This window comes from Impatiens glandulifera, chromosome 2 (genome assembly GCF_907164915.1).
Source record: "Impatiens glandulifera chromosome 2, dImpGla2.1, whole genome shotgun sequence".
NCBI lineage: Eukaryota > Viridiplantae > Streptophyta > Magnoliopsida > Ericales > Balsaminaceae > Impatiens > Impatiens glandulifera.
In genome coordinates this window covers 53,211,409-53,225,045 of record NC_061863.1, presented here as the reverse complement: position 1 = coordinate 53,225,045, position 13,637 = coordinate 53,211,409, and the positions used below count along the sequence as shown (strand labels likewise).

Below are 13,637 nucleotides of genomic sequence, written 5' to 3'. Positions count from 1 at the left end.
AATTATATATAAAAAATCAATTATATAAGTTTATTTATTTATCTGAATAAGTAATTATTTGTTTAGAAGGTAAAATTGTTTAAAAGTGTAAAATCAAAATAATTTATAAATTTATTAGATTTTAAATTAATAATTATAAAAATTTAATTAGTTCAAGAGTTAACCTAATAATCACAAATTGTTAGGCTCTTTTTAATTTTTTTAAAATTAAATTGAGATTTTAATTATTTTATTAAAAGAAATAATAAAAAATATTTAATCTCTAGTCACAATTGTTAGACTCTTTTCAAAATTTTAGGATTTTAAGAATTAAATTAAAATTAAAATTATTTTATTATAAAAGAAAGAATTAATAAAAAGACAAATATTTAATCTCTAATTTTAATTTAGAGAATATTTCTTTTAATAATTTATGACAAAAATAATATATGTATATATAGAAGAGTAATAGAGGGACGGAATGAGAATAATGTGTCATTATGGAAAAATGATAAAATGTGAGGAGAGAAAGAAGATAGAGAAATTGTTATTTTTTTTTTTTTTTTTTTTTTTTTTTGACTAATCACGTCCTTTTCTCTCTCAAATTTTTCTTCCAATCCTTCTCATATATATATATATATAAAATAGTCAAATAAAAATTTATTTAAATATTTGTAATTTATAAATATTGAGAAATTATATAGTCTGGATTAAATTGGAAGGATATCAGCTGGTACAAGATCAAGATGTCTTAGTGGAGGGTGGAAAAAAAAAATTAAATATGTGGTTTAAGGTTTATATCATATATATATATATATATATATATATATATATATATTTGTTTCATTTATATGACATCAAATCTCTTGGGACAGCAAGTCTTTTGGGACAACAGGAATACCTTCTAAGTTTCTTCCAGGTGGCGTTACCACCGTTTACCAATCAATCATGTACTTAAACCAACCGGGCCGGTTCGATTATTTTCGTCCATCTACTCCGGTCTACCTGCTTTCAAGCAATTGAATCACCAGACAAATGTTCCCCAGTCAGTCGAAACCCTAATTCTTAATAATCCATAAACATGGAACCATACATTCTTCAAACTGCGTTCTCGATTTGCGACTGAATCATCGAGGATGGACATGCAACACAATCACAATAATCTGTTTGAGAGACGATCCATTACCAATTCCAAGGCCCCCACCATCAAGTGGTTCAAAGAATGGTATGTATGATCTTTAACCCTTCTTTTTGGATTTCTTGATACTAGTTTAGTTTATTTGGGAGTTTCGGGTTTAGATTTAGATCAACCAATAGTTGTTCTTGTTCTAGTTATTTCTGGGTACTTGAAATACACACTGTTTATATAATGGAGCGATTAGGTTTTACTTTCATTCCACCATGACATGACCGAACCATGATGTTCTATGAGTGGTTTACTTCAATTCTAGATCATTCTTCAAAGTTTTGTATACTAATTGAACCTTGCTATTTTTTCAGGGTTCCACAAGATGTTGTGACAACTGGAGGAAAATGCTTGATTTTGAAATGGGTCAATGGTAAGTTTTTGTAAGTTAGTATTAATAAATCAAACAGAGTGCAGGATGATGATTTGGAGTTTTGAGTCGTTTTCGGGAATTTTGTCCCTTATGTATTTCTTTGGAATGTTGTATCTTGTCTTGATTAACTCATGGTCTTGGATTTGTTTTTTTATGGCTGTTTCACTATGATTGAATTAATGAAAAAATTCATTATTGATTTGGAATAGCTTTGAAGCTTTGTTTATATTATTATTGACTGATTCAATAAATGAATTACAATGAAGTTTGTGATTCCTTTGTAAACATAATTTCCCTGGTTTTATCTTTACTGGTTTGTGCAGATTTGTTTTTCTTATATCCCTTTTTGGTCCATACTAGTGAAAGAATAATTCATTGTTCTATTCTGTGATAATTCTATGCTTCTTCTATTCAAGCCTTGTATTAATATTTCTGCTTATGGTTCCCTTAGAGGCTACATTGAAGGCTTTGAGGGAGCAGCCGAAAGAACCAGAGACGGTAGAGCCAGAGCCAGAACCAACTACTGAAGTTCTTTTCCTTTGTAGCTTTGAGAATTGTGGAAAGACATTTATTGATGCGGGGGCTTTGAGAAAACATTCTCATATTCATGGAGAAAGGCAATATGTTTGTCACTATGAGGGTTGTGGAAAGGTAAAGAGGCTAACTTTGAGTGTTTGTCAGAACTTATCGTTTAGATTGTGAAAGATGGTATCCTAAGCTATAACGGGTCCATTTGGAAACACGTTTTGTTATCCATATGAGAAACTACTAATAATATTTTGTATTGTGTCTGACTAAGCTCTAATATTCAAACATGATGGATCCAAATAAAAAAGGCCGACAATATTGAAAAAGGGAATTTTGTTTTCAATTTAAGGGTTTGTCTCCAAAGATGGTTTTGAAACATCCTATTTCACTTTGACCTATGATGTTTAACATTTTACTTTTTTCTCTTGTCCTGTATTAATTAGTTTGTATATTTTTTTTCATTATTATTATATTTTGAAATCACATAATGATTATTCACTCCTTCTGTTGCAGAAATTTTTAGATAGTTCAAAGCTGAAAAGACACTTTCTTATTCATACAGGGGAGAGAGATTTTATATGTCCACATGAAGGCTGTGGTAAGGTGAGTTTTGTACACACATAAATTCTGATTCTCAGTCATAGAAGTTTTACTTTATGGTATGAATAACTGCAGGCATTCTCACTAGATTTCAATTTAAGGTCGCACATGAAAACGCATTCGCAGGAGAATTACCACATTTGCCCATACAACGATTGTGGAAAACGATATGCTCATGAGTACAAACTGAAGAACCATATCTCATCTCAACATGAAAAGGTAAATTAGGTAGCAAAGTATGCCATTCAAATGCTCTTTTTAATAAGATCCGAACAAACTCAACTAACAAGCCACACATGCCATGCAGAATTGGTTATGCGATTATAATGGTGTTGTTTTTGTTAGAAAGTGAGAGTTTGAAGGATTTGATGTTAAATAAAGGGTTGATTTCATTATTGAAAAAGTTATGAGAATGAAATTTGTGATTTATGTCACATTTAGATGAAATGAGTCTATTTAAAAACTAGTATTTTTCACCATCACAATTTTCTTGGAAAATTGTCCAAAGTTAAAATTGAGTGCTTCTTTATTTTTTATTTCATTTGGTATAAGATTTTTTCTCAAGCATCATTAAGAACTTGTTTGATCTTTTTTGTTTTTTTTTTTCAAAGAAACCTCTTTATCACATATTCTTTCAACTATCAAATCACTTAATTCAACTTAAAATATCCTTACTTCATGTTTTATAAATTTTAAATATAAAAGACATTTTAGTAATTTAACCAAATAATCCCAAAATTCACGCTTTCATCAAACTATATTTTAATTTCATAACTTTCAAACATCAAACAAGCTCCAAAATATTTTTTGGATCATGATCCAAATTATATTGTAATCTTTGTAGCTTTATTTAGTTACAAATTATCTTATTGGTCATGATCTAAATTATAATACAATTCTTGTTTCATTTGGTATAAGATTTCTTTTCTGGGTAGATATTTCAGATCACGATAGTTGATAACAAAATCTTGAATTTTTTCTTCTTCGAGCTATCTAATTTTTATTGTCTTGATCTTTACAAAGAATGCGGTTGAAATGATGGTGCCCGTGCCTGTGCCTGTGTTGAAGTATTCTCAGCCTCCAGAGAAGCCAGTGAGAACTCCGAAGGCAAGCAGTACTCACGCTCCAGTCTCATCAGACAGGCCTTTTGGTTGTCCATACGATGGATGTGAAAAGGCCTATATCCATGAATACAAGCTGAAACTTCATTTAAAGCGAGAGCATTCAGGCCATTTCTCCGATGAGAATGCAAAGAACATGCTAGTTGATCAACACGATATGATGAATGAAGGTAGCGATCAAGATGTTTATACTGGGAAACGTGCAAGTAGCAAAGCTGTTCAGAAACGAAGCAAGCCCAAGCCCAACTTGAAGCAGCTGCCTCCTATGAAAGTTGGGCGGAAAGGGACTAGCACATCTGCTAATGTGAATGTGGTGAGAAAACCGTGGCCTGTCATGAAGGATGATAATGTATATGAGGAAGAAGACAGTGAAGAAACGGAAGAAGACATGGATAATAATGTTGAGGGTGGTGCTGGATGGAGGTATGGAGAGAACATTGAGGATGATGACGACGATGATGAAGAGACTGAGGACGAGGATTAGGCTCTTACATTTTCATTTGTACTGCTGTTTCTTCTATTTTGTGTTTGACAATTATTTTATGAAGAAAAATTATCTTGTAATTTCTTCTTCTTCTTCTCCAAGGTTTCAACCTCTTTTGATCTCCAACATTTTTCAGTTCTTGTTCTCATCCTCTGCTTTAAGGGTTATTTAAATTCTTTCTGCTGATAAATAGGTTCAGATTCTTCTATATACTCACCAATTTGATCCATTGCAGTCAAGGATTTTATTTTTGTTTTCTCTGATACAGTTGTTTTTGAGATATAAAAAAATTGATTCTTAAAAAAAAAAAGGGTTTAATCATTAAATCATTTAATTTATTTATAAAAATAATCTTATTTTGTTTTTAATTATATTTTAAATTTAATTACTAAAAAAATTAAAATATTATTTTAAATAAATATTAAATAACCCATTATAAAAATTCTTAAAAAAAAAAAACAATATCAACAATTTAATGGGTAACATTATTTTTTTAAGAAGAGTAGTGTACAAGGGTAGCATTATTTTTTAATAAGTGATAAATTAACTTTTCATTATTCACTCTATCCATAAAGTAGAATTTCAAGAGTATATATCTATCCTTTCTCATATATATATATATATATATTGAACATAAAAAAAATATGATTAAGTGATTGAAAAAATAATGAAAAATGTAAAATAAATTGGCTTAATTTGACTCACTCTTGCGCTATTAAAATTGTAGAGCACTGATACTATATATATTTAATTTGTTTATTTATAATTAAGGCCTTACTCATTGAGATTTGGCACAGTTGAATATTTAAATAATCTTGATTAGATTATGATAATATAAAAAGTTAAAATTATTTGATGAACACACTTAATTAACAAATATTAATATATAATAAAAAATAATATATCAGAATGTATAAATATTTTGGTTAATAATTTTATTAAGTGATTGATGAGAATATATTTGAAAAAATAATTAATCATTTAAAAGTTATTTAAATAAATTAAAATAGGATAAAACCTAATAATTAGACTTTTATTCTACTTAATTTATTAATAGATTCCTTAAATAAATTAGGATGCCTATAGTTAAAACAAAATTAACTATAACAATTATATGGGTACTTGAACAAAACCATGATTTGTTTTTGTGTCTTTTGGCAGGTAAATTCTTTTAGCTCTTTATTTATTTTTCTTGGGTACTTTCTTCTTATTATCAGGCTTTTTTTTTTTTTTTTTACGAATTTTGTAAATTATTATTTTGTTTTATAAAAAAACATATTTAAGATAGGATTATAAAAATCAAAGTTAGTAGACTGTCTACCCATTAAAATACCCAAAAAAAATAGTATTTACTTAAGAAGAAAAATAATTTAAAAGTTTGAACAAACCATTAAATATTAATGACCTTGGTATTTTTGGAAGTAAATTGATAGAACAACATTTAATATTTTGTTAAAATAAGCGGGAGAGTAAAAACTTACCTTTTTTTTTTTTTTTTTTTTAGATTACAGTAATATCGTAAATTTGTAAGAATCCTCATTTAAAAATAATACTATGTAATACTGTAAGGATCTGTTTGGTATAGTACAATTATATATATATTTAAAAAAAAGATAATATGCTATAAACAAGGCTCGTTTAATTTTAAAATAATCATAAAACATTATAAAAACACCATTGTCTACTATGTCATAAAACATAACGAGCTTAACAATTTGGAGAAAAACAATGAAAACACAAATACTCTTTTTGTATGAATTATATAAAATTTTAAGTTATAAATAACCGAAACAAAAATTTCTACGCGCCATTTACCGTTTATTGATACTATAAAGTTTGGCGCGTAATTTCATCTTATATACATATATATCATTAAAGAGATTATACAAATAAAATAAACATTTGAAAATTAGTATTAGAATGAACAATTTCTTACCAATCAAACATTCATAACTTATTTTTTAATGTTTTGGATTTATTAGATGTTTACTTATTATAAGAATTCATCTATTCTACCGCAAATACAACTTTAACCAATTTTATCGGGTGAAAATCAAGTAATACAAAATTGATTCGATACAAATAAAAGGAGACATTAGAACATTAAGATAGATTCCAACGGTAAAATAGAACATAGAAAGGTCTTTCTAGATATCTCTTCCTAGGTTGACTTAATTTGTTGACTCTCTCATGGATGTCCTTTTCTTGGGAGGCAGTAAACAGTCTAGGAGTGGACGGCGGCTGGTGGTGGTGGTGGTGGTGCTAGGGTTGGTTGTCTGGTCGCAGGCGGCGCAGGTGAAGACGTCGGGCTCAGGTGTACGGAATCGGAGAGATCCGTTGGGAGATTCGCATTTGTTGATATTAAGGTTAAAACAACAATATTCACTTATGGGAGGACTATTATTAACTTCTCCTTCTTCTTCGACCGGATTCTTCATCGATACTTTCGCAGCCATATCTCAATATTTTTTACTCTCACAGATGACCCTTATTTATAACCCCATATCAATAGACAGATATTAAACCCTAATACAATATCATAAAACTATTTCCTTTTCCTTTCTTCTCTTTATTTTCTTCCTATTCTGTTATTTTACCGTTAGTCTATATATTATACATTTTTAATATTTTAATTTAATTTAAATGTATAATTAAGAAATTGAGAAAATATATATATATATATGGAATAAGATCTTGTTTTGGGCTGCAGATTCAATTGTTCACATTTTACTTAAAAACTTTTAGAGGTCTGCCTCACTAATAAATGAGAACTCTCATGTATGTTGATGAATTCTAAACATTGAATTCTCTTTCATCGTCAGTTATTCAACAACCATTTTCATAAAGAATGGAGAACATTTGATCGAGAAAGTCTCTACCACTTATATGTTCTCATGAGGGTGAAACACATTTAGGGTCATTAATACTCTCACCAAAAATGAGAAATCCATGAATTGGGAGAAATACTCTGAAAAAAAATCACAAAATGGTAGACATGACGTTTGTGGATAAAGAAATAAAATTTCACTGATAAGAGAACTTATATAAAAACTTTTATAAAAAAATGATGATGATACAACTAAAAGAGACAAAATGAGGCTACCGAAGCCATTGAAAAAAAATAATTGAAGATAACTGAATCAAAATATTAGAGAAAATGAAGAGAAATCTCCCCAACTAACAAAGTTAGGATAGAAAAAATGAAATATAATAATTTATTCTAGAGGAACCGAAGAAAATAAAAGAAAATCCGTTTAAGTGCATATGATGCACTTTTGTTAACTTTTACGTGGAACACTTAGAATTTTAGACATCACACTTTCATTAATTTTCAAGTAGAATAATTAATTCTTTGGATATAACACTTTTGTTAATTACGTGGAGATATCACACTTTCATTAACTTTCATGCGGAACAATTAAATTTTTAGACGTTACACTTTCGATAATTTTCACGTTGAACAATTAGATAGATTTTTGGACAATTTTCACGTTGAACAATTAGATAGATTTTTGGACATCATACTTCCACGTTAACTTTAACGTGAAATAGCGAAATTTTTGGACATTATACATACGTTAACTTTTACGTGGAGCAATTAAATTTTTGAAAATCACACTTTTATCAACTTTCACATGAAATAATTCGATTTTTGGATATCACACTTTTGTTAACTTTCACTTAAAACCATTAGATTTTTTTGGCCATCACAAGTTTTTTTTTTTTTTTTATGTTGAGAAACTAATTTATGGTAACTCAAGTTATAATTTAATTATATTGATTTTAATTCCATCTTTATTAAATATGAAAAAAACTTATATTACAATTTTTAATGAAAATACAATATTTGTGTCTCAATATTATTAATGAAAACATACTTATTTTAGAAATGAAACAAATGATTATTTAAAGAAAACAAATATAATATATATATATATAATAATGCTTAAATTTAAATGGTCGTCCATAAATGTGATTAATTTAATCTTAGTGTTAGTTAAAATAGGTAAGACGTTAAACCGTTGAAATATTTGAATAAAAACTGATAATTTTTTTTTATATCTTCTCTCATTTATTTTTATAATTAATAAATAAAATATATAATAACCTTAACAATCCAAGAATTAATAAATTTTATAAACAATAATTTAATTTAATTATACTAAAATAATAAATATTTATTATATATATATATATATATTTAAATAATTAATAATATAAAAAGTTGAATATCTAAAACTTAAATAAAATACATTATCAATTGTAACAAATAATTAATAAATTTTAAAAATAAAAACATTAATTATATTAAAATAATAAATGTTTATTATATATTTTAAAAATAAAAAATATATATTTAAATAATTAATAAATATAAAAAAATTAAACATTTTTTCTATAACTTATATTTATGAAGAGAGAGTTTAATTAATTAGGTAAAGAATTAAATTTTTTTTATATTAAATAATTTTTTATTTTAATTATAAATATAAATAAATTAAATTAATAAAATATTTTATTCTATTCTATCATTTATCTCTGAAATATATAATAATCTAAAAAAATTTAAGAATTAATAAATTTTAAAAATAAATATTTAATTTAATTTAATTATATTAAAATAATAAATATTTATTATATATCATAAAATTACAAATAAATATATTATTTTATTTTAATAATAATATATATAAATTAATTAATTAATATTTCAAAATTTTTATAAAAATAATATTAAAAAACCAACATTAATATTAAAATAATAATAATTCATTCATATATATATTAAATGCATACATAAAATTTTAAATTAAATCTAATAATTAAAAGTGGTTCAATGGTTAACATTTCACACTCATAAAACCAACATTTCAAACTCATAAAACTAAGGGAGTTCCACACAATATAATATGAAAGAAGGGCGGTTCAAATTCGGGGGAAAGTTGAGAATAAAAGATGGGTGATTCGAATGTCATTATAAAATTCTGGATAATTCAAATTCCGTTAATAATGGACTCATTAAATAAAATTTTGAAAGATAATATACGATGAAATATGTAAATTCGAATTAGAGTGGGATTAAATGTATTGTGATTCGAATTCGATCTATAATAGAAATTCTTGAAGGATAAAATATAAGGTCTTCTTCTCTTTAGGTTTTTAAAAAAAACTCAACGAAAATCAAATTTTCAATCAATCACTTTTTAACAATTACATCAGTTATTTCATTAATCAAAATACTAAAATATCTTTTATTTTAAATTATTGTTTTTTATTTTATTTATATATATTAATACCCTTTAAATTTTTTTATTAAAAATAATCATCACTTCCTTAAAATCATCACCAATTATTATTATTTTTTATCCTTCTAAATTTTTTAAAACACCCCAATCCAAATAAGGCTTAAAGGAATATATAAATTTGAATTATAGATGAATTGAGGAGAGAAATTTGAGGATGAAAAAAGGTAGTTTGAATGCCATTATCAATTTTTAAAGGATAATATATGTTAAAATGATTAATATTTCAAACACAACATTTCAAATAATTTGATAATGATTTGCATAGTTGGATGCATATTTTAGTTATGATCTCAACTTGATTATGGTTATTTTTATAAAATTTTTCATCATTTGTTTTTTCTTGAGGATAGAAAACTGTAACACCGACATCATCCTTAAATGACGGTAGATAAGCTTTAATATGTATTTTAGTTATGCAATTAAACACTAATAGATAATCATCCAGACACTTATTTTTTCTTATGAATTTTATTTAAACAATGTTGATAAATGATTTTAAGGATTTGAATATTTTAAAAAAAATTTTAATTGTATTTAAATAAAATATATTTAAATTAATGAAATGTTGAATCTATTATAAGATGAATTTATAAAATGATATTTAATTGTGATTTGATTAAAAATATAACTAAACAAAGCCTAGTATTATAAAATAAATTTAACTAAACCAAACTAGTATTATAATATTTTTTTTTATTCTCAAGTGTTTTTTAACCCTCTCCTTTAAAGTATAAGGAGGGATATGGAGGAAACTTGGCTAATGATAGAAAAAGTAAAAAATGGAAAGAAAAGAAACATGTCATTTTTTCCCTAAATTTTCTCTTATATATTATAAATGACAATATTTTATTATAACATAATTTTATTAATTTAATATATATATATATATATATATATATATATATATATATATATATATATATATATATATATGAGAAGAGAGAAAAAATAAATTATTTTGTTTTATCAATTAATATATTAATAAAAATTTATGTTTTATATATTTTCACTAAGTTGTCTTATTTATTTTTATCTGTTTACTAACCTATCTTCTAATTTAATAATTATTTCTTGTCAGTACAAAACCAACACATTTTGGCACAAGTGTCAAGCATATGTCTACATGTCATGACCACTAGAATTTAATAAAAAAAAGTTTAATCAACATTTATATATATTTTATTAGAAAATATATTAATAGATTATTTAATAAATATTTTAATTATAGAAAAAACAATATATTTGTAATAACTAAATTTTCTATAATTATTAAAATTTTTAAAAATATATGTATTAATATTTTTTAAATTATAAATTAATATATAAGTATAATAATTATGAAAATATATAAAATTTATTTTAAATTATATATATTTATATATTTGAATCAAATTAATATTGTAAAATAATTATTAAGAGATATAATATAAAATTACTCAATTAAAAAAATTAATTTACATTAATGAATAAAATGAAAAATAATTTAAAAGTTAAAGTAATTAAATCAAAGATATTAATAAGATATTTATCTTTAAATATTTAAATAGCGTCAAAATAAAATTTAAAATAATTTTTGAATATTTTACATTTTAATAATTTAGCGGCATAAAATAATTTAGCGGTATAAATAATTTAGCGTGATAAATAACTTTTGAATATATTTTTCTATTTTAATATAAATAAATTAGAGGGATAAATAATTTTTGAATATATTTTTCTATTTTAATATAAATAAATTAGCTGGAGATAAATAATTTTTTAATATATTGTTTGATTTTAATATAAATAAATTAACGGGATAAATAATTTTGAATATATATTTCTATTTTAATATAAATAAATTAGGGGTAAATATCCTTTTGAATGCAATTTTTTATTTTATTTTAGAGAAATAATTTTTGAATATATTTTTCTATTTTAATACAAATAAATTAGCTGAATAAATAATTTTGAATATATTTTTCTATTTTAATACAAATAAATTATCTGTATAAATAATTTTGAATATATTTTTCTATTTTAATACAAATAAATTAACGGGATAAATAATTTTTGAATATATTTTTCTATTTTAATACAATTAAATTAGCTGGATAAATATTTTTGAATATATTTTCTATTTTAATATAAATAATTTAGCGGGATAAATAAAAGTTTTGAAAATATATTTCTATTTTAATACAAATAAATTCGCTGAATAAATAATTTTGAATATATTTTTCTATTTTAATACAAATAAATTATCTGAATAAATAATTTTGAATATATTTTTCTATTTTAATACAAATAAATTAACGGGATAAATAGTTTTTGAATATATTTCCATTTTAATACAAATAAATTAGCGGGATAAATAATGTTAGAATATAATTTTCTATTTTAATATAAATAATTTAGCGGGATAAATAATTTGTAAATCAAACAAGGCATTATAACTTCTACAACAACTAGTATTTAAGAAAAACTAAGGCACTTGAATCTTCACTCTCTATCCTCTCTGCGTCTTTTACGAAAGTTTCTCGTCTTTCTCCTCCGATTGGTACGCTTTGTTCTTCAATTTTTTTTTTCTAATCATAATCTTATTTCGTATTCTCTAAATTGCCATGTTTTTTTCATTTGTTTACTCATCAGTTTCAATTTGCATTTTAGACTAGTCACGTTGATTTGATTAACTGCGTGCTGTCTCAAAAAAAGTTCATACGAAATGAATCTCTTCTAGTCACTTGAACTTTTTTCAGATTTCACTCTGCGTCTGGGTTTGTTGTTATTTCATTTTGTTGTTACCCTCACATACATCAATTATAATGACCCACGTGATTTTTTTGCAGAAAAAAATAGTTCAAAGAAAAGGTAATGGCACCAAACTCAAGGACTGCAAGAGCACTTGGGGCAATGAAGGATTTGGGTATCCCTGAGGATAAAACAAAACCAGTATTAAAAAGACTCCTACAAATCTATAAAAGAAAATGGGAGTTTATTGAGCAAGAAAACTATAGAGCCCTGGCTGATTGTATATTTGATGAAGATGCAGAGCAGGTCACTCCTGAAACCAATGATGTATGTTTATGTTTCTCATGTTTTGTTAAGATATTTATCTCCATAAGTTACTGAAAACTTGTGCATTTATTTTATTTATGGTTAACATGTTATTATTTTAAATGTGAAGGAATCTGATGAGACTGGTCAAAGACCATTGAAGAAACTATGTACACAACATTCAGACAATCCTAAAGTCTCGACGAATGAAAATCGTATATATTGGACAAGAAGTAGAGGAAAACAAGTCTCGTCCAATACATTTCAGAAAGGTGTGTCTAACAGAAGTAAACTAGTTTTCATAAGGGTAACATCACCTGATTAAGTTTGTACTATAGCAGGCTACAGGAGCAATAGCAATGGCAATGACAAGGGAAAGGGAAAGGTAGTTCTTACTGATGATGAAGATGAAGCTGGGCTGGCAGAAATTGAAGAAGCCACCGATGGCAGGGTCCAAATGATTCTTCCAGTTTCTGTGATTCATTCAGGTGCATTTAATGAGATCTCATTGTTTAGACTGCTCACACTTATTTGCTCTTTCGGGACATTAAAACTGTGCTTGTGTAGTTATAATTTATTGATATTTTTTTTATGAAGATGGGGACATTTCAAACCTAAGTCCCCCAATGCCCCAGAGTATCGAAGATGCCCAAGTTCTCGGAAAGCTTGATAAAGTTTCCATCAACGAAAAACTAACGGCAGATCTTGTATTTTGTGAAGAACTGGATCCAATGTAAAGTTCCCTCAAAATATCTATTTTTTAAAATTTTGTAATACCAAGTAAAGTAATGTAGGTTCTTAATATGTTTTTTTAGGGAAAAACTTTACGTCGGCCCAAATTCCAGTTTATCACGTCAAGCTTTTAGAACACTACAAGAAAATGTCGAAGTTGACAGTGAAGTAGTTGATGTTTGGGCCAATATTTTAAACATCAATTTTACAAGACAGCCAAGACATGAAACACGAAAATTTTGTTTCACAACAATGTCCTATGTAAGTAATTATAATATTATAATGGCTCTAT

The 13,637-nt window shown here is 25.4% G+C and overlaps 2 protein-coding genes across 3 annotated transcripts; both read left to right on the top strand.

The window, feature by feature from the left end:
- Window positions 1-963: 963 nt before the first annotated feature.
- LOC124926768 (zinc finger transcription factor YY1-like) lies at window positions 964-4,399 on the top strand. The gene is made up of 6 exons (XM_047467059.1): window positions 964-1,204; window positions 1,480-1,538; window positions 1,990-2,189; window positions 2,580-2,669; window positions 2,742-2,885; window positions 3,690-4,399. Exons 1-6 carry the CDS (start codon window positions 1,116-1,118, stop codon window positions 4,269-4,271), a joined length of 1,164 nt encoding a protein of 387 aa, XP_047323015.1. The 5' UTR covers window positions 964-1,115; the 3' UTR covers window positions 4,272-4,399.
- Window positions 4,400-12,036: 7,637 nt separating this feature from the next.
- LOC124927815 (probable inactive histone-lysine N-methyltransferase SUVR2) lies at window positions 12,037-12,983 on the top strand. 2 transcript variants are annotated; one of them, XM_047468297.1, is made up of 3 exons: window positions 12,037-12,116; window positions 12,406-12,634; window positions 12,744-12,983. In XM_047468297.1, the coding sequence occupies exons 2-3, from the start codon at window positions 12,431-12,433 to the stop codon at window positions 12,936-12,938; spliced, it is 399 nt and encodes a 132-aa protein (XP_047324253.1). In that variant the 5' UTR covers window positions 12,037-12,116; window positions 12,406-12,430; the 3' UTR covers window positions 12,939-12,983. The 2 variants fall into 2 exon arrangements, with proteins under 2 accessions (XP_047324253.1, XP_047324254.1); XM_047468298.1 differs by lacking the exon at window positions 12,037-12,116 and having other exon boundaries at window positions 12,400-12,634.
- Window positions 12,984-13,637: the final 654 nt, after the last annotated feature.